A 22,710-nucleotide genomic window follows, 5' to 3' on the forward strand; every position below is an offset into this window, starting at 1 on the left:
GGAAGTGGTGATGTCACATAAGACAGAGCTCCAGATAACTTTTTGAGCAATTGAGTTTTTACTCAAAGGTCTCTATTGTAATTGGGTTATTACATTTTTCATTGGGAAACAAACATTTTGACACTCATCCATTCATCACTCTATTGCTTTTTTTCCTCAAATGAGTAAGCATTTTGTGATTTAAAAAAAATGAAATAATGTTTTACATGTATATAACAGTTCTAAAAATATGCTTGACTCAGAAAGTAACTAAGCTCTAATTGTGTTTCGGAAATTAGCTCTTCTGTAAGATTCATGCTGTTTTAAAAAAATTGTGTTTTCTATTTATTGCATGCGTTTCTGTATGCAAGTTAATTGAAAGTAATTTGGTTTTGAATAGTTTTGGGGAGTCTTTTACGCAAATACACGGCTTATCTGTAGCTCCACATAAGAGCACATTACTGCTTTGTCAGCCTACACGAACACGAGAGGATATTTTGTGATACAAGCTCTCCCGATTTCCAGCATCCTTTGCTTATTTATTTCATCATTGTTTCATCTAATATTGTGTTGTGTTTATGGTTGTGTCTTTATGGTTTTCCCCCATCTTCCCGAGGCAAGGGAGTTAACTTTAGAAGTCCAGTTTCCACCCTTGCCGAACTAGGTTGGAATTACTGGGCTCGATCATAGCGCTACCAGTGGCTATTACCAGTTATGTCCCTTCTAAGCCTCTCCTATGAACCAGTCAATTTCCACCTCTTGTATCACTTGCATTTGTTTCAAACAAAATCAAGATCCATATTGTGATAAAACGGGTCTTACATCGCGATATGCATCAAATCACATGAGCACCTTGATGAAGAACATGAAAAGATTTGGAAAATATCTGTTGACATCAAGTTGGGGATACACATGATTTGCAAATCCTGCAATCAACCAAAATCTGCATGACATTTTACGAACCGGATTTCAATTTCGTTGCTAGATTTTGATTGGACTATGCATAAACTCGTTAGTCCAGCCAAAATGTAACTCCATAACACGAGCCTAGTTCAAGGGCAAGGGTGGAAACTGGACTTTTATGGTCAGTTAACTCCCTTGCCTCAGGAAGATAATTTTCCCATATTTATACTATAATGTTTTTCTCCTCTTTTATGGCTCTAGTCTACGGTCGTATTGTTGTTCCATCCGCCATTTTGAATTCTTGCTTTCTGAATTCTTTTATTTGACATGCAGTGTCCAACCCAGAATTAAAAATCAAGGGGGGACTTGTCCCCCATTATGTAGAAAATAAGACGGATTTTGAAAAAGTAGGGGGGACAATTGCTTTCTTCTAAAATGTCTTATTTTGTATTATGTACTGGAACATCATCATATAAAAGTGTAACAGATCAGAATAAAGAACTGAAATGAATAACAATGCTTTGTGCTTTTTTCTATTTTGATTAAAAAAGTCTGTAATTCTTTTGTTTTTGCGCAACATGGTCATTCACTATTCAAAAGATCGTCTGCTATGACAGTCGGCGATTCATATTGTGTGATTTCAGAAATGAAACTAAAATGAACAAAAATGCTAAAAATATTTTCAGAACTATTCAAGATAGAATATTTATTGTCTTTAAACATCTTGTCAAAGGTTTTTGATTACTATACAACAAAATACTACATAATTTTGATACGTTTCCTTCTAAAGTTAATCAAATTTCGTTTCCTATGCCAATCCTATCGATAATTTATTCAGCAACCCAAGGGACGTCACTCGTGTTCGAACTTCCGGTTGTTATCGATCGGTCTTCGACAGTTGTTTACAATGTTTGGTGTGAACTGTCTTTCTTCGTAAATTGATTAAAGATTTAGTGAGTGTTGAATCTAAAGGTAGGGATAAACAGCTGATAAGGTAAGTGACTGTACAAGAAATTACTGTGCGCGATAGATCTCGCTTTGAGTTTTTTATGAGGGGCGATTTGATTTTTTTAAGGGTGAAGGGTTGGTTACTGGACATGGGTACTCCATTATTCTGTTTTTCCTAATGGTTTGTGTTTTTAGCGTTGCTTTACACTACCTTTGTGTAAATCGTTTTCTCTTATAAACTCTTGAGGTTTCGAGTTACAAGTTACCTCCCATTTTCCCGTTGTGTGTTTTCCCATCTCAATATGACTTTGCTTAAATTATAGAATTTATGCCTCGTTGCTTACTTTGCCACGAGAATAAGTGGTGGCGGGATCCTCACCTTCTCTGCCAAGATTGTACTGGACCCTGTTCTTCGTCGTCGAAGTGAATAGACACCCAAGGATGTCAGACACCACGTAGGCACCTTCCCCCATCGAGGTTCACACCAACTACTCCGACCTTTCCATCACCCTTGCCGTCACCCTTGCCGATGATTTTGTCCCCATCTCCGGTGATGCCATATCAGGAACCTACAACGAGATTCTACATCTCCGGTGTTTTCCTCATACCCCCTGCCCTCCGTTATGGACGCATCGTGGATGGTAGCGCCAGCAGTCCTGGAGCCACCGTGGCCTCCTCTCACCTCTGTAGTACTACTCATGTTTTTTTCAGCGGCGCCAGCAGCGCTTTCTCCTTACCTGTGCCTTTGGTGCGTCTTATTAAGAAGGACCCTGCTCTCTCCCCTCATGGTAGAGCGCCTCGTGCTTCGTCCTCTCCTAGCACACCTTGAAGCCGTCACTGCCACCTTTTCATCATAGTATCTAGGACATCACAGGTGGACTGAACTTTCCTAGAGCCAGCAACCCACATGGGCTGCTTCTGGTGCTCAGACAGCTTTGGCCATTTTGTGGTTGCCCAGCTAGTCACCACCCCAAGGTGCCTCTGAGTGTTCCTTATGACAGAAGCCGACCTTTTGAGGACTCAGGTGCATGCATTGGCTTGCTACGTCAGTTCTTGTTCTTTTACTTAAATTTTATTACTGCATTGATTCCTGGACTTCCCGCATACTTCACTCCCGCTGCCTGCCAACAGGATTGGTCACTTGATGCCGGACATTGCTGTTGCTGATTGGCTGGTGCCTATGGAGAGTTTATTGTAGATCACATCTGAAGATATGCTCACCTTCCCTAAAGATGCATTAAGGATTAATGCAGGATAAGTAGTTAAATCTAAATATTTTTTACATTTGTATACTTGTCCTACATTACTTCGTCTAATGTGCCCTCCTGTCGCTGTGCTAAGAAGTCTTCAGGTGTAAAGTTTTATGCGGTAATGAGCTCTTATGTTACATCACCACTTCCAGGTCACCTGCCGACTGTGTGAGGGTACTGCCAGACAACTGGTTGGAACAACTTCGACAGCTGGACCTTTCACAGATCGCCAAAAATCAGCAGTAAATGCATTAAGTAGATTCCAAAAGACGTCTGCTTTGAAAACATTTTTGTCGTCATGTTATCTACTCAACTGTGGGACTTCATCAAATTTCAAAACATTGTAGCCTTATCTCCTAATTGTTTGATATTTTTAGGCAGGATGTTGAGCTTTGTTGCAGGATTGCTTGGCCCTGCTCCATACCCACCGATGAGCCCAATCATGAACCCCAATATGCAGCTGGGACTCATCATCCTCATAGCCCTTCGTATGCAGGCACAACAGCCACAGCAGGTATGATCTCATCCTCATAGCCCTTCGTATGCAGGCACAACAGCCACAGCAGGTATGATCTCATCCTCATAGCCCTTCGTATGCAGGCACAACAGCCACAGCAGGTATGATCTCATCCTCATAGCCCTTCGTATGCAGGCACAACAGCCACAGCAGGTATGATCTCATCCTCATAGCCCTTCGTATGCAGGCACAACAGCCACAGCAGGTATGATCTCATCCTCATAGCCCTTCGTATGCAGGCACAACAGCCACAGCAGGTATGATCTCATCCTCATAGCCCTTCGTATGCAGGCACAACAGCCACAGCAGGTATGATCTCATCCTCATAGCCCTTTGTATGCAGGCACAACAGCCACGGGGGCACGGGTGGCCCAGTCGTATAAGGCGCTGCGATTCGCTGTGCAGAGTTGCGTCCCTTGGGCACGCCAGAAACCAATGATTGTGGGTTCGAATCCCGGTTCGCCCCGATTATGTTTCTAGGTTTGTCAGCACAATACCCGTGCTCGTGGGTTTCACCGAAGTGGTAAACGTCTGAGACCTGCATGGTATCGAATTGAGAATTATCAGCTAACTGTCATTCAGTGTGTAAGGTTTTGAACAGAATCATTGAAAAAATATTTTAGTAACAGTAAAGGAAATCCCTGTGATTAAATACACCCCTGATTATAAGACTTAACCAACTTGGAGAACAATGGAATGATGTCACAAGAGGTTTATAACTTATTATCGACCTGTGAAGATTAGGCATGCCATAAAAGGCAACTATGCTTGTCGTAAGAGGCAACTAACGGGATCGGGTGGTAAGACTTGCTGACTTGGTTGATGCATGTCATCGTATCCCAATTGCATGGATCAATGCTCATGATGACTCCAGCATTAAACAACAAACAAACAAAAACTATAACTTTTTATCAGTTGCTTATGATGACATGCATTATCATGGAGCCATATTAGAATGTTATTGTTTTAGTATAACAGTTGATTGAAAATGATAGTTGATGTGTCTTTTAAATAGTTCACAGGTCCCCTGGCAAGACAGCTGAATCTGCTTGGTCAACAAACTGATTCTCAGGTATATTCATTGTCTAATTATGTAGGTTAACAGTAAAACACAGCATGTCTTCATGCCAATCTACATCTTACGTGGGGCAGTGCCCTAAGCACGGGATCTATTCCCCACATGGGTATAATGTGTGAAGCCCATTTCTGGTGTCCCCTGCCATGATACTGCTGGAATATTGCTTAAAGCATCATATGACCATACTCACTCACTCTCTCTAACACATGTATTGTGGCTTTTTTTAGACAAAAAGTGTAAATATTGACATGGGACTGAAAAAAAATGCTTATTTTTCAACTTATCCTATCTCACATAATGCATTTCTCTTCCTTCTTCGATTCTGGTGTAGAAACGCCTTACAACAAAGTTTCCAAAATAAAAAAACACCACACCCCAACACATAGTATTACCATGGTCACCGCTTGTCCCGTGTGACCCGACCTTAGCTTACTTGACCACTAAGTATACCTTCCGAAGCCATTTTGTCAAGACTTGCCTTTAAGAATTGAAGATTTTTTGGTTTTATTTTGCTTTGATGTGCAAACCTTTTGGTCGTCTGATCTACACAATGTGTGTTGTGACTGCCGTGGCCATGTAAGGACAATGGTCGCTGTTCTCATCGTGGAGAACTTTTTGAGGAGGATTTCATGTCTATTTACGTAATTTGGATTGCTGTTTTTAAATTTGCGTCCAAAGGGAGCCAAACATGTTACGTTAAAAAAAACAGTGAGATCAGCCGTGCTCGCTGCTACAAAGTCTGCTCCATCTACTGCTGGATCATTATTAGAAGATCCAGAATCTTACTGAAGATATTCCCCACCAAAATGAGCACGCGGTTTCCTGCCCATTTCAAGCCAGTGACCATAGCCCGGGTTTTGATATGGCTGATCGACACACAGTGCTGTCATCTGATCCTTCACCTAAAGGAAACCCCCAAGCTTACCAGACCGAACCAAGGAGGATTCTGTAGTGATTTCCTCGGAGCATAATTCACAGTCAGATCAACAGTACGTGGATGAACCTCAGCGAACAAACTCCATAGATTGGCAGCTCAGTTTGGATCACCTGGAGTGATTGCGATCTGGCGAATCAGGTCGACATTCTCCGACATGGAGATCGGCATCAACTACGTGATTTGTGGCTCAGATCATCATGACGGCTCGTATCAAACGAAATCCTACTGACCAAGATCCACTTCGTCTTTCGGATTGCCTTGCCCTAGCAGATCATACTCAACAAATAGATCGCCTATCTCAGATTGCTATTCTCACTTGGATTGACAATCAGCAGATCGCAATCAGCTTTTGGATTGACCTTCCTCTGCAGATCACAACCAATTCTCAGATCAATACTGTTCCAGATCATCTGTCATGGATCGCTATCGAAGCACGGATTCACCTTTGACAGATCGCAATTGGATCTAGGATCGTCGTCCTTCTAGATCATGTATACAAGATCGCCTTCCACGCCCAGCAGATCGACATTAAGGATCAGCTTTCTTCAGCAGATTGCTACCGACTATCGGATCATCAGCATTCCAGATCACCTGCCTTAGATCGACATTCACATCAGACTGACACTAGATTCCAGTCACGTGACACAAGTCGACAGCACAATTTGGATTGTCGTCGATGCCCTAGCGACAACAGTCACCAACAGGTGGACTCTGCCTCTGCCTCTACCTCGCTATCCACGGAGTTTATTGTCGCCAATACATACATATGTCCAATATTTGACAATCACTCACCTTGGATACTCCGCTCTGGTAACCTCACTGTAAACGGTGAGTCCTCTTTCCCGTCGTCCTTGCCAGGAAGTTTCCATTTGGTGGATTCATCTGATACACTTCCTTGGATAACAAACAAATTAGAATTACGGAGGAGTCATTCAGACGCTGACTGTGTAAGTGGATTCATTGTGACATGCTCTCCTTCGGCGCATATCATCTTGCCGCCCAGATAATTTTCCCAGGTCTTGCCGCGAAATTGGACCTGTTAGCCAGCTCACAATAACTCGGATTGACTGAAAACAACAAAGGAATTTGGGTCAGTATCTTTGTATTCATAAGAACATGGCTGACAAAGCTTGTATTGTCATCAAAGTTTCAACTTGGCATGGCCCAACGGATACAACATACAACTCATTAACTATAATAGGCATAGTTACAATAAAGTATCTATGTACCTACTTAGTGCTCTCTGTTATTTTTGTCAACACTGGACTAGATGACATTAACCCCTTCTACAATAATTATTGATCAACAGAATGGTTAACATGATCAATATTAACTTTCAATAAACATGGGAACCATAAATCCTATCATTAAAGTATATTATCCATTTTTTACAGTACAAGAATAGTAACTATGCTTCAAGCAGCATGTACTTGGAAATGAGTTTAACCGAAACTCTACTTTCTGTGTTTTACATGTTAATATACTACAGAATAATACTCCAAAATGTACTATGATCAACTATGGATATAAAGAAATTACACATGAATTATTATAAAAGGAATTTGTGTGAAAAGTATTACCTTATATAATTAGAGTACAATTGAAGCACCCTGCAAATCACTATTTAAACAAGACAATCAGAGTTGTCTCCCATACCCCAAGGACATATTCCATTACAATGATATACCTAATGATATAGAAGGGCTAGCTTACAACATGTGTACAACAACCAGGGAGGTAGTTTATATTTTGATTCTACAAGCTTCAATATCTACTAGATCTAGTACTATACCCACAGCATGTACGTGAAATGGTGGAAGGTCACATGACTGCAGTAACCACAAACTGCAGTGTTTGCATCCTACACTAACTTAGAATATATTGCCTCACAGAAAGTTTATACATATTAGACAACCAATATCATCATATATGCATATATGGAGCCCTAAAACTAGTGTATTTACCATGAAGGACCTTCTCTACCATGTCGTCTGACAACAGCGACATACCGTGCGGGTAGCGCGAACGTGAAATAAGAAAATTACTCAATCTAACCATTTGCCAGTGTTTACAAATATAGTATTTTCAAATCTAGGTTAGCTTATGTACATTATTACTTATATTGCGGCCTTATTTCGACCATAAATTGTAATACAAACCTGAAAACAACAAAGGAATTTGGGTCAGTATCTTTGTATTCGTAAGAACATGGCTGACAAAGCTGCAACAGCCAATGAGGTAAACGCATTTAATCATGAGGTGACACTAAGTTGCTTGAACCTGGAAGAATGACAAGAGTTATTCCCCTTTGGCCATTGCTGAGACAAATGATTTCCAGCAATGAGATGCCAATATTAGTTTGAAATTGGGGTGGGGCCTTGAGTAAATACATTTCCAAAAGTGCAAAAGTACTATATACAACAGCTTCACACAATTCAGAAAGTTTAAAGACAGGTTACAGATTATGTCACCAGAATTGAACGGACACTTTGAATCCTAAGAGGACATCCCAAACGTCAATCATAGAGGATCATGAACTTTCCCACTTTGACTCTAGATGCTACCTCTCCTGTCTACAATCTTGTCAGCTACGCAGGCAGTAGCTACCACTGTTGCACATGCCAGTTCTTCAGAGGAAGCCCAGGTTAGGGGAGCAGTAGCCCTTATCCACCACAAATTCCATGGAGTCATGGACTTATTGTCACATCATCTGGGATCTGTCATAACCTTACCTCGCCAGGGAATTCTACCATCCTGTCAGTCGGAGGACCATTTAAAGTAAGGTTATACCAACAGCCTTTGTCTGCGCCCTTTTTGTTCACTAACAACATCCAGTCAATTGCCCAGGATGTCACCAAGGAGACGCAATTACAAATATCGATTGATTACCTTAAGCTCCAGCACCAGCAATTGGTAGAACAACGGCAGGCTAAAAAGAGCCATCGTCCTCGGTGGACGCAAGTCCAAAAGAGGCTCTTTTTGTGGCAGAGGGCAAGGTTACGGACAGAGAGGACATAAACCCTTAGCCACCAAGGCAGTATCGTACACACCACCCAGCGATGCCTGAGGTCTACCAGACCACTCCTCTACTAAATGACTTTCCATATGAAACGTCGGTATGACTGGGGCCTCCACCTCCACCTCCAGCCATACAACTATTCAAGTCTCCAGTAGGCTGAATAAAACTTATTGATAACGATGAGTGTTCTGTGTGTCATACTCACAAAGAAAATGTTTTTCATGTGTATATTGAATGTCATGTTGTTAAGAATTTCTGGTCAGATTTCTGTATTTACTCGACTCATATCTTGCACAGAAAAATCCTTATAACTGACAACGAGCTCCTCTGGGGTACCTCTGATGTATTAATTAACCATTTGATTGTAGCTGCTAAAAGATTTATCTTTGTCCAGTGTATTAAAAATGAAAAGGTTGACTTTGTTGCTTTTAAGAACACAATAAGAAGTATCTATGACGTTGAATATCATATTGGACGTAGAAATAACTTATTCACGTGTAAAATAACTTATTCCCTTGATGTTTGCAACATAATTTGATGTACCATAAATACCGCATCTTCTTAATTGTATACATAAATATGCCTTCATCTGTACCATGATGTGGATTATGCCTTCATCTGTACCATGATGTGGATTATGCCTTCATCTTTACCATGATGTGGATTATGCCTTAGGCCTCCTCTGTACCATATCCTTTAGAGAAGTACCTGTATTCATAAAGCTGTATTGCTTTCCGAGTGAATATGTATCCTGTGTATATGACTGAATAAAAATTTATAAAAAAAAAAAATGTCTCCAGTAGGCGGAAGACTTTTTGCAAAGAATTGGACTCTACTGGAAGACCCCTTCGTCATGCAGCTACTCACAGAAGGCTTATAACTTCGGTTGCTGGCGACACCTCCCAACACAAGGACGCCTGTGCACAGAAGGTATGCTGTCCTACACAAAGCAATAGGTATGTTAATTACCCAACAGACCATACTTTGTCTTGGCACAAGCCCTGTCACCCTGGGGTTTTACTCACCGATTTTCCAGGTCCCAAAGTGTCAAGATGATTATGATTTTCAATCTTAAGATTTTCAATGCGAGGTACCTCATGCAGCCGTCTCATTTCTGCATTTTCTCTGTTATGCTGTTGCGTACGATCATTCGGCCAGAGGACTACATTGTCAGCCTGGATATGCAAGATGCTCACGTACAAATCGGGAGCACTGACCATATCTATGGTTAGTATTCCAAGGCCTAGACTTCCAAGGCCTAGACTTCCAATGGAGGGAGCTTTTGTTTGGAATTTCTATGTACCCGTACTTCTGTTCACCCAGATAATGAACTGCATTCAGGCGCTCACATATCAAGCTACTCTCATGAAACACCATGATTTCACTCAGAAGTTGACTGGACAGTAGGGCTGGTTGATCAACGTCTCAATCGGAGACAAGCCCACGCAACAATGCAGTTCATAGGAGCTCTCTTCAACCTCTAATTATCCAAAAGGGGGGGGGGTCACCAATCACCTCCGACTGCATTTGGTCGCAGCCTTGTGACTGGCTGTTTCCTGTTTCTCTGTCCTCGTAGACATTGCAGATCGAAAATACCCTCGTCTACCACTATGACGGGACCTACAACTTCAACCTCACTCAAGCTGCCTGCACCAAGCGCCTGACACACTCCGTCTTTGCGTATGGCTCATCTCCATAGATCTCTCTTAGCCAAGGGTTATTCCAGGCGAGTAACAAAAGCTATTACTGAGGCACACTGCACTTCCACTAAATCCCTATATGATCACAAGTGTAAGGCATTTGAAGGATATTGTCGAGCCCGTGATATTATGACTCCTACTACTGCTTCTCTGCAACAAGTGGCAGACTATCTACAGCATTTATGTTCTCCACATAAGCTCAAGGGTTGGACGCTGGTCACTCATCTCGCTGCTATTAATTCAGTTATTGCGCCACAACTTTGGGCTCCAAGATCTCCACAGTATTCATCAATCAGCATGATTTCGACCAACCAAATGGGATCTCAACATCATCTTACCTCACTTTTCTTTGAAGGACTATGAACCTTTAGAAGACAAGACTTTGAGCAGATCATGACAATTTTTCTGCTGGCATTGGCTACTGCTGCACGGATGAGTGAACTGCATGCCCTTGATGTTACCAGTGTCCAGTTTGACTGGCAACAACAGGGCTAAGTCTTCCTGGGGTTGCGCTGGGACTTCATAACCAAGAATGGTGACCCAAACTAACCTACTAACCTCTGCCTTAAGCGAGTTACCTGGTATGTCTCAGTATCTGTTTTAAGAACCTTCTGGGTATTGTTGATTGTTCCCCTTCTTGTTTTAGCATGGTTCACTCACTGCAGGTGTGATTGATAGCTTTAAACGAAGTGTTAAAAGGGATGCTGAGTTGACTCTCAGCTGGTGACCATGGTGATGAAAAGGGATGTGTTGGGGTGAGGATTTTATTTGAGGCATTTCAACACCAGGATTGAAGAAGGAAGAGAGGTGCTTTAAAAAAGACGGAATAAGTATATAAATAAACAATATATTATCAAATTTACAATTTGTTTCTTGTGAAATTTCAGAACAATTCTGTATGCAGCAAGCCATCACTTCTCGGAGACCCAATGACTGCACGTGCTAACATGTTGTTGCAGAGTTTGTGGGTTCAGCTGAGACCCCAGCTTGCCTCCACCACTCAAAATCAAACCATGCCTAAACCTCTCATGTCCATTCAGACAGACATCACGTCAACTTCAGATCCCAAAGATGTCCAGTTTTTCCAAAAACATTTACAGAATGTCAAAAATCTTAACCTGAATCTGCTGATGAGCCTTGGTCAAGTAATGTTTTCAATGAACAGTAAACAGAGTGAAGGAGCTGATCAGCCAGCACTTACAGCTCCTGGAGCATCTCAGCCTTCCAATAAGGGGAAGGAAGGATTGTTACCAAATCCAAACCCAGTGGCCAGTTCCAGTGGGAGAAACGGTCCCATGGGAAAGTCATTGTTGGGTAATGGAGCTGATGGCAACAGCTTCACACAAACTCTGCCTAGTGCACTTGCCTCAGGATTGCTGAAGACTAGTAGCCATGAAGCTGGGGCCAAGGCCTCACTGCTTGGGGAACCGCCTTCTCGTCTACAAGGGATGGGTTTAAAAGATTATGGTAACATGCTGGGAACGCGCCTCTCAAAGTCTGTCTTCAGTCAGCCGAAGAGTGTTGGTGGGGATGCAGGTTTCTGGAGTGGAAATGGTGTCAACTTTGATGACTCAGGATATGTGGTGAGTGTGAATCATGTTATGAGAACAGTGCAACTAGTTTACAGGTTGATGATTAGAATTCTTAACTGGAGGGAGATGCAGAAACAAGCCTTGTCAGAGTTCCCATCAGTCATGTTTTGCTTCCTGAGTAGAGCCCAGAAAAGACCAATAAACAATTTCTTCATGAAGCTTCACATGAACAGGGACAAATTTGTCACATTTGAATTTTATTTATACTATTTTTCCTAGAAACCCTTTGGAAATAGCAGATATCTTCTTAAGTTTACTGACTATTACTCAGCTATGAGAATTTCCTTGTCCTAGTGTGTTCCCAAGTTGAGTTAGCTTCTACTCCTTTATGTGATGTTCATTACAGGAGCCTACTGAATATGGCCAACAGAAGCAGTACTCAGAACACTACCTACATCAGGTAACTTCACCCTCTCTTTCAATGCTCATTGTAAATGCAGAATATCTATCCCTATCTTTCTTTGATATGACATACACATGGTGAACAAGGGATCTGCTTAGTGATTATCGAAGCTTGCATTGTTCATTCAGCCCCTGTCTGCCGGCTATCAGAGCAACGGCAGTAATGCCAGCAATGGGTCCAGCCTCGTGAATGCCTTCGCCAACTACCAGGTGAGTCCTTCACAAACTGTGTACCAGTACTGTGATAGCCAGCCCAGCATTTGACAATAAAACTTCGCGTTTTGTCCTAAATAACTGTTCCAATAACTATTTCCATACATAAACATGATTTGTATCTCTTTTCCTTGAATAAAGTTTAATAATTTCTGCAAATAAAGTTGAAATGACCCTCGCCTCGATGCAAATTGTCAAACCAGCTGACACGGTAAAACAATCAACATCCGTGAGTAGAGAGCCGGAAGTACCAGTAAGCATTTGCATATTGCACGTGTGACCTAACATGTGATAACCGGTGAAGCTGAAATCAATTCCCGCTGTTTTTACAGTTGTATTAACACCTGTTGGAGACGGTGTGTATAAGTGATGGTGGATTAAATTACTCACCATTGTCTCTTATATGTTATTACTTCATAAATGAATTTTATTTTACGGGCATCAATTTGGTGTCGTACCGTGTAAACACAAAATGGCAACATGTGCTGGAGTTACACGCGACCAATCATCGTAGAAAAACAACGCAAGATAAATATATTTTTATTGCATATATAAGGTTTGTGTGCACACTTGTGATGTGCTTCATTCCAGGTCGCCTTATACACGGAGTATAGTATTTGGGGTTGATTTTGAAGGCGTGTACAGGGGGGTCGTCTTATATGTGGGGTCGCCTTATACACAGCGATATACGGTATCTGTTTCCACTTCATGCTGGGGCCATGGCTGTCCCAGTTGTCTTGGTTGCTGCAATTTTGTGTGCACCATCTTTAAACACTTTTTTGCTTGTGGGTTATACCAAAGCTGGAAGCTTCTGATACCTGCATCATTTCTGGCTTTCCTCCTATTTCTAGCTGTCAGGCCATGATAAATGTGTTGTTGAAAGAAGTGTTAACCTACACTCACTCACTGACTCACTGACTGGCTGACTGCTGGAGTGAGATGTGAACACAACACACAGAGAGCAGTACAATACTGTTCCAAGTTATTTTATGGTTCTACATCATGTCGAAACATGGACAAGACACTTCAGTTGGAAAGGATTTCATAAGAACATACTTCTATTGCTTCTATTGCTTTTTGTAGTCATTGTAAAATCTGTTTTAAATCAATTCGGTAACACATGTTTGGTGATATTTATGTAGGCTGTACAGTCTGATGATCAACAATGAATAAAGTTTACCACAGAAAGAGATCATTTGGTGTACTTTCACGCTGTGTTCACTGATTTTTGAAAATCAGCCTGTGACTGACATGAGTTCATCTGTGTACAAGACAATAAGTTAAGAGCTAAACACTGTATCATTGTATGTGCATAGTTCTGTTTGCTTGTATTTAGTTAACATGGTCGTGTTGACTGACATCGCACTCAAACACTTGTGAATTATTCATGCTTTGCTGTGAAAAAAAGAAAAGAACTAAAGCTCTATATTGTATTTTCATTATAGTGAATATTCCCAATCATGTACATATCTACCATGATCGCTTTCTGGTTTTCCTACCTGTCTGTCATGTGACCTTCTGTTTGTATTGTGCAGACTGATGTCTGGTACATGAAGGAATGTGTTCCTAACACTTAGTTTTCAGTTCATTGAACTAACATGACTAAGTTATCTATACTCTCTGACAAAAGAAACAGGAATACCATATATGTTGGTTGATATATGAAGAATTACTCATATTCAAGAGATTAGATGGGTTTGATGCACAAACAAACATACTGTTATGTTGCAGGAACCGACATTCATGAACGCATCACATGTGATGTCATAGATCCATGATTTGAGATGCACCTTTAGTCTCATGCAGGATTACTGTGTTAAGTTTGGAAATCACATGCAGCATATGATAAAAATAAAACCACTGTGGTGACGCTTGACTGATTGTTAGTTTTGTCATTATACGGTACACATTGGAAACATCTCTTCTTAAAGTACATACTTCTCTATATGTTTCTATTTTTCCCATTCCTTTTGGCAGTGGGTATATATTTGTTCATATATGCCATATTGATATATGTATTCATAAAACCTTTGATGTAATTGCAAGCATACAAGGGTGGCAGTGAATAAAACAAAGATTTTGTTGGCAGTTGAAGTCCGTCCTTCAGTTTTGTCTAGCAGTGCCTGGTGTAAATGAGGTTTGTTCTTTTCAGGCTGCTACTGGCGCACAGAGCAGTGACCCCACATCCATGAGTTACACGGGTGGCGGGGGCCTGCTCCCCACACCAGCAGGAACATCCTCCGCATACAGCCCCCCTGCTCCTCTTGTTCACCATATCAAAGTGCCAGTATGTACAGCTGTACTAATCATTTACTAGCATTCGTTTTCTATTTCTGATAGTTCTGTTGTTTGACTGTCTCCACCTTGACTTCATACAGGCAGCAGACCAGATGTGTTAAGTTAGTTCTTGGTATCCCAACCCATGATTTGTTCATGACAATATTGTGAAAAACAAGTACTTAAAATATTTTTAAGAATTCAAACTTTGAAACTCTTTAAAACCTAAACAAACAACACAAGGCTAAAGACCAAAGTGCAGAAACTTTTCAAGATGTGTAGGCCCATAATGTGATAAGAATTTGTTCCTAGAATGGAATGAAACATATTGTTCTTCAATTGTGCAAATGTTTGAGGAGCATGCTCTATGAAAATGAAAAGCCTAGAGCCAGTTTTATTTAGGATTGTAGAAGTACAATAGGCACTAAAGTTAGGAATTTTGGAAACAAAAAATATCTTACATCTCAAAAACTTTGAGATTTCACCACATCATGTGACATTCTTAATGGTTAAGATTTCACTATATGATTGTTTCTGTTTGTTGAAAGTGGATTACCGTTATCCATCAAAATTACTTTGAAAAATGAACATAAGTAAGTCATGATCTGTGTGAGGGAAAGATTGAAATAATTAATGTTTAACCAAAACTAAGAGCAAAGTGAATGTGACATGACACATGCTGCGGCTAAGGAGTTTGATTCAACGTTTCAAAGGTCATGGTGTTTATCACTAGTTAAACACACTCCCCCACTTATTGAATGGAGCTTCTGCCTTTCTGGAAATGAAATTGGGGTAACCACTCTCCTGTGTAAATTTCTTTCAAATTATCTAGTTATTTCTATTTTTTAACTTATCCTGCGTTACTCCTTAATGCATTTACTGCTGTTTTTTTACCCAAAAAAACGAAGCTGTGAGAGGTCCAGCTGCAGAAGTTGTTCCAACTAGTTGTGTAGAAAATAACCTGCACAGCTGCCACGTGACCCCGGAATTGGAGACATCTTGTATGAGCACAATACTGCTCGTCACTCAAATGGACTAGATGTGGTGGAGAATAAAGCTTCCAGAATCAAAAGCATCCTTTGCTTGTTATTTCTCTACGTTATACTTGTGATTCTACAGTAAACTGTGGCTATAACAAACTCAAAGGGACCACTAATTGTAGTTTGTTATAACCAAAGTTTGTTATAACAGCATCAGAAATTGGCACTAGTCCTGTAGTCCTTACCAAACTGCCCAATGGTAAAGGTATCCTAAGGACTAGTAGACATTGGCCCATTTTAAGGGTTTTGCTATATGTTATCATTATAAGGACTAGTGGACAAAAACTGTTAGTTTCTAACCCTGTTATAAGCATATATACAGCATACAGACAGCAAATGGCTAGGACCAAACAACAAATACATTATATTCGTCAGTTTGTTATAAGCCTGTTCGTTATAAACATAGTTTCCTGTATATTGCGTATGGTTTGTGACTTCATGTCTCACCATTTCGTTGCATTAATCTTTGGCACTCTATAGTGCACTTAATCACTGTAATATCGTGCGTATTGATGTTCCATTTAGCCATTTAAAATTCTCCACATGGTGTCGATCCCGTACCGTGTTTCTTGTTTATTGCTTGGTAATTGTTTCATGTATTTTGCCTATACTCTTTGCGGGCGATTAAGTATTTGTTTGCACTTTCTTTTGCATAATTTTCTCATTCAATCAATGGGTTATAAATTGCCTGCCTGTTTTCATTGTTCTGTTGCACGCATCATAAATATGACTTTTGCTTAAATTACAGATTTATGCCTCGTTGTATTACTTGCCACGGTAACAATTCTTGCAGGGTTACCCACCCATTGCGTTTGACTGCACGGACCCCTGTTTGACGGCATCTCAGTGCTGTTTCTGCCATCTCGCCCCTCAAGCCTTCACCAATTACCAAGGGTATCTAAAAAATGCCGGATGCAGCGGGCACTCAGACACCCTAAGATGCCTGGCACAGCAGAGACACCCTCTACCCTTACTATCTTCGATATGCAGGCTACTGAGGCTGAGATGCAGCAACCCTCCACTTCGTCTTCGGGCATGTCTTCACATAAGATTTCGTTCCCGGGGAAGACTCTCATGTCTCCTCAGACATGACGACTCGGATGCCGATGACTACCCAGGTGCCTCTGCCTATCTACACATCCATGACCATGCCGGCGCTTGCACCTTCCCTCGTGTCGATGACCTCCCTGATGTCATTGCTTTCAGCGCCGGCTTTAACATTGCTCTTCTTCAAGGTTTTGGACCTTTCCCTGTCTTATTCCTCAAGCCCTTTTTAAGCCTGGCCTCATTGGTGTACAATCAATGTTGGGTGAATGATTCCACACACAGAGCGATAGTATGCCCATAGAATGGTTCACTGTCTACCGTGTCTGTCTACCACACAGTTAACAGGGGATTATCTGTGTGTGGAGCTTGAACCTCATCTCTGGCTAAATGTGGGATTGTAGGCTACCGCACACGGTGATTTAAATGTCATGTGTCAAAAATTCTCTGACTGTAAACATCCGGAATTAGCTCAACTGACCTAATGCTAGCCATGCAGTGTATTTGTACAAATTCAGTAGATCTCTGATGCCTACATTGTGAGTTATGAGACACCGCCCTTCAGCATCACCTCAATATAAGAACGGGAGCACTTATGCGGCGCCAAGGGGATGGAAACGATCACCTTACTTCGTATAACAGGATCTTTCAGACCAAACATTTATCAGAGGCAGATCTGCCGTGTCCCTCTGATATATTCTGGCAAAGATGCAATAGAGGTAGTAGTTTTGTTAGAATTATCGAACAATGGTTATCATTATTAATAATTCTAAGAATACTACCTCTATTACTTCGGAAGTACTCTCACCCACCTCCCCAATTCATCTACCTCTAGTGGTTAGATGTGGGAAGAAGTGAAGTTCCTGCCATTGCATACGTCACAGCTTGATTGGTTACGATGCTATTTGGGAACAACTAGTTGTGTGATTGACAGTGAAGAGGACATCTGTTGAAAATCTGAAAATTTTAGTTAGTGTGACAGAAGCCAAAATACAGGATTTATGGCAAAGATGTAAGAGAGATAGTTTTCTTTAGAATTATTAACAACGATAACTATTGTTCGATATTTTTAGCCTTTTCTACAAGATACAGCGTCAATTTTATCATTCTTCCCACGACTGTTACGTCGACAGCCGATGACAACACAGGGGAGTAACGAGACACCTCCCTTCGTCGACTTCAATATGAGAATGTAAGCGCTTATACGACACCCAGGGGATGGAAATGATCACCGAACTTAGTACATTACAATCTTCCAGACCAAAGTTATATGTTTATGTTGAGCTTTGTCTACTGAAAACAGCTTTGAATTCCCACAACCATTATGTTGATGCCTCAGTGATTAGTAGGGGAGCGCATTTATTTAGTCTTCATAAGATCTGGCATTGGTTCACAAACGAACACAACTTTCCACAAATCGTCATGGCCCAACACAATCAGAAATCATCCTAAAGTTGACCTTTCAACTTTTCTTGTAGACAGGCTAATCTACATCTGCTACCTGCTCTTCAACGGCAGCTTACACTTTGTCAGTGATCAGTGACAAGTGTTCATGGGATTGCTCATGTTAGCCCAGGAGTTGACGACCAGAAGTCGTCTACACCTTGGTCTGATCCAACAGTTCCTGGCAACTTACATTAGACGTCAGTACCTCTTCCCAAGGTGATGCAGAAAGTCAGGGCAACCAAGGGCCTCGCTCTTACTTTTTTTTATCATTTTCACTCAGCTTCATATTACAGCCTCACCAAGAAGTTAGTCTTCCTCCTGGCTGTGGCTACTGTGGCATTGGTGAACGAGCTAAAAGCATTTGACATCGCCTTATTCCCATTTGAGTGCAGGGCGCACAGTGCCGTTCATCTCAGGCTGTGATGGGATTTCATGGCCAAGAATCAAATTCCTGGGCAGCCAGACCCATCCTTCACTGTCCCACCTGTCTCTTTGATAGTGGGTGCCAAAGATGAGCAGGAACTTCACCTATGCCCGGCTCAGTTTTTCCAAGGCTACACATGCCAGCAGACGACTATTCCTCCCGGTTTTCCACAGCCTCGCAGGGAGAAGTTAGCGGTTAAGACAATCTCCTTGTGGTTACAAGGATTCTCTTTCTACAGGCTTAGGAGACTGCTGGATGCTTTGATGGTTCCTGGGACATTTTGACGAGGGTCTCTTGAGGATCACATCCGAAGGTATGCCCCCCTCTAATGAAGAGTAATGCAGGATAAGTTAAATTTTTTAGTAAAATCTAAATATTTTTTATACATTTGTATACTTATCCTGCATTACTTCATTTATGTATCCTCTCATCGCAGTGCTACCTCCCCAGTCACTCTTCAGATGTTATGTTCAAGCAGTAATGTGCTCATACAAAACATCTCCACTTCTGGGGTCACGTGGCAGCTGTGCTGTGCGGTTATTTGCCACACAACTAGTTGGAACAACTTCTTCTGCAGCTGCAGCAGTAAGTAACCTCACCTAGCTCTAACTTTTCCTAAAACTGCAAACTTCATATTACCATTTTGGGCCCTTTCTACCAGGTTTTGCAGCTACATCAGTGTGCCCCTACACATGTCCATTACTAGAAGCATCAATGTAGCATCTCACTCAGGATATTGTATATTGTGGCCTTATTCATGACATTGGACATTACGCAAATGCAGTGTGATGGGGGAACCGCATGGGAATGTGCCTTCAGGACTAATGTGGGATGATTTGACTTCTCCTCCAGTCTCAGGGCAGCAAGATATAGCCAACTTATCGCTGTGCCCAGTTGCATTAAAGTCACTAAGTCTATCTGACAACGGAGGAAACAAGTGTTTGTCCCCTTGGCACCTAATAGCAAAATGAGGTTTATATGGTTACCACATTTATTTCTCAAGCCTACCTGCATGCAGGATTAAATCCCCTGCAGGTGCACAATCCACACTAGATCAGCAATGGCTTCTACTAAGCACTGCATTCTAATTGTTCCATCAGAGATCAAAAGATGCTTCTAGACAACAGATAGTACAGAAAATACTGTCTAAGAGATATGTCAGTTGGAAAAATCAGTTTGGTCCGCTTGTGCTTGCACATGCACAGCAGCTGACTGTTCCACTCACACAACACCAAACTGATTTTGTGTATGATCAGAAATTTGCCTCATGTAATGTTATGTGACAATAAATATTCTGTAAACATACAGAGTTTTTGTTATTTACTTCAACTTCAGAGAATATTCCAGCTCATGGCTCATACAGTGTAACAACAATATTGTGTGGGTTTGTTTGTCTCTTGCTCATTATGTAATAATAAGAATGCTAGTCATGATGTTGTATCAGGATAATTATACTAATTTCATATGTATGTTAATTGATTGAATATTCCTGAAATGATGCTTAAGATTTGGCAATAACAAACATTTAATTATTCTGTTTTTCAGAGCACACCAATTGGTCAAAAACGAAGCTATAGTTCTCTCTTACCAAAACCAGAACCCAGCCCTGAAGGCGAGTATATCATAGGGCAACATTCGCAAGGCATCGGGGGACATTATGCTGACTCCTATCGCAAACGCCAGAAATTGGATCAGCGCTACTGAGTCCAAGCACATTTGATGACAGGCACACTGGGAACATGTACAAGTGAATTGAGGAGGACTGTCACTTCTCCTTGGCATCCCTGACCTGAGTAGGATGCTGGGAGACACATATGAAGCAAAATGTCTTGAATATGGTTGATCATGGCAGCAGTATTCACGATAATCTGTAGTGTCTGTGTTAATGGCCATTAATTTGACTGCATGAAATCTAAATGTATTGTGTCATATTACAAATGCTTAAATGTATGACAACTTGGCTAAAAAACTGAACACCAAATAATTTCCATTATTGCCAAACAGATTTGATAGGTTAATATGGACCCAGCATCAGATTTTATCACACGACATGTACTTTATCTGCAGGAATAAATAATACTAATGTTTGTATTTAATTGAAAACTAAACCTGTAGAGGATATTTTCTGAACCGTAAATGGAGCGCCATAGAGTAATTACAGTGCATTTCTGTAAGGTGGCCACATAGTCGGAGGAATTGCAACTGTGGGGAGTTGTGTCCCTTATCAGGTTGGTGTTTCCTCCCACATTAAGCTGGCCTGCTATGATGTAACTGGAATACTGTCTTGATGCTCCCTTCAACTCACTCACTCACTCGCAGTTAGGAGGCCAATTGTTATCTTGTGTGACTTATCAGTATAAGTTGGTACATCCAGATACCAGTCTGTGTTAGTTTTTGTTCAAGTTCACATGCTTGTGGAATGATGTAATATGCATTTCAAGGAAATAAATTAACTCTCATTGACCAAGCCATTCACCTTGCCCTTTGAGTATTGAATCATAATTTGGGGCAATGGCTTATAAATAATGTTCCATTAATAGTTTTCCAGATTAAGTTTATTGCCCTTTTTTCTGAATATGATGTGTTTCATTGCTGCATGTGGCTCGTACCTCCACTGATACGAGGGGAGTTTAATAAGTTTTGCAACTTCAGTATAAGACCAAGTCGCAGAATATCTTTTGCACTTTCATTTTTTAATATAATCTCCATTCACCTCGAAACAGTTAAATCACCCACCCTACAGCCCAGACTTAGCCCCCAGTGACTATTTCCTGTTCCGACAAATGAAATCTGCCCTACGAGGAAGACGCTTCGAGGATGACGGGAACATAAAGGCTGCCACAGAGGCATGGTTAGAGGGCCAATCTGCGGATTTCTATTGAAAGAGAAATGGAATAAGTGTATTGAGGTGAATGGAGATTATATTGAAAAATAAAAGTGCAAAAGATATTCTGCAACTTGGTCTTATATTGAAGATGCAAAACTTATTGAACGCCCCTCGTATCTGTTGGCGGATTCTGCTGTATTTATGAATATGTTCAAATTGATATAAAAAGTCCAAACTGTTTTGCATGGGTGCTTCATTGAATAGTTTATCATGTCTATAGTAGTTGAACCAACTCCAATCTCACCACCCGATATAAGAGATTCAGTCGTTTTCACCACACATTCCATGCATGAAGCAGTCAATGTATCCCAGACCATTTGTTCCAAATTCTACACAGAAATGTGTTATTGTGATCTCATAAAAATGTAGCTGAACTGATACCTGTGGTCCATATTGTTTGAATGCCTGTAATGAACAAAATATCATCACTTGTTTATAGGCACTGCTGTGTTTCAAGATGCTTTGTTTTTCATAATATTTAAGCAGCAGGTTTTGATTTAATGCATTCCCCAAAACACATTTTGTTGAAGGGTTTACGGCTCATTTAGGAGAGCTGCTGAAGCTGCTAATTCACACAAAAGAGATACACCTGGGAAACTTGTACAGGTTAGGCACACAGCAAGGTCCAAGTTGCTGATGGAAGATTAACTGATATGAAGGCCAAGTTATTAACTCACTCAGATGAGATGTACATTTGCTATATTTCTAGTTAACTCATGTCTAGTTAAGACAGCTCCATGGGTTTACTGTGTTTTCTTAAAGTGCATAGTGAATGAGTGAGTGCCTTCATTTGTAGTACTGACGTGAACCAACAAACATTTACAGTATTGTATAACTCATGCCAAGAACTTGTCACAGTTAACATATTGTGATGACCGGAGGATGTGTGCTGCTGCTGCTGGTTGGCAATAGGCTGTAGCACCACAGGGGGTGTTACTTACCTGACATCATTGTATGGCATCCAGTTTTCTTATGATCAGGGGGGCAGTCAGGTAGCCTGGTGGTTAAAGCGTTCGCTCGTCACGCCGAAGACCCGGGTTCGATTCCCGACATT

The 22,710-nt window shown here is 41.1% G+C and overlaps 1 protein-coding gene across 1 annotated transcript in view; it reads left to right on the forward strand.

Moving 5' to 3' along the window:
• LOC139478382 (ribonucleoprotein PTB-binding 1-like) overlaps window positions 1-21,718 on the forward strand; it is a 60,437-nt gene extending 38,719 nt beyond the window's left edge. The window contains exons 8-14 of the mRNA XM_071260820.1: window positions 3,482-3,594; window positions 4,613-4,669; window positions 11,219-11,914; window positions 12,270-12,323; window positions 12,455-12,535; window positions 14,691-14,825; window positions 20,315-21,718. Of these exons, the coding sequence (XP_071116921.1) occupies window positions 3,482-3,594; window positions 4,613-4,669; window positions 11,219-11,914; window positions 12,270-12,323; window positions 12,455-12,535; window positions 14,691-14,825; window positions 20,315-20,473 (1,295 nt within the window). The 3' untranslated portion in view covers window positions 20,474-21,718. The remainder of the gene's footprint in view (window positions 1-3,481; window positions 3,595-4,612; window positions 4,670-11,218; window positions 11,915-12,269; window positions 12,324-12,454; window positions 12,536-14,690; window positions 14,826-20,314) is intronic.
• Window positions 21,719-22,710: the final 992 nt, after the last annotated feature.

This window comes from Haliotis cracherodii, unplaced genomic scaffold (assembly GCF_022045235.1).
Source record: "Haliotis cracherodii isolate W230 unplaced genomic scaffold, xgHalCrac1.p SCAF_4, whole genome shotgun sequence".
Classification (NCBI taxonomy): Eukaryota; Metazoa; Mollusca; class Gastropoda; order Lepetellida; family Haliotidae; genus Haliotis; species Haliotis cracherodii.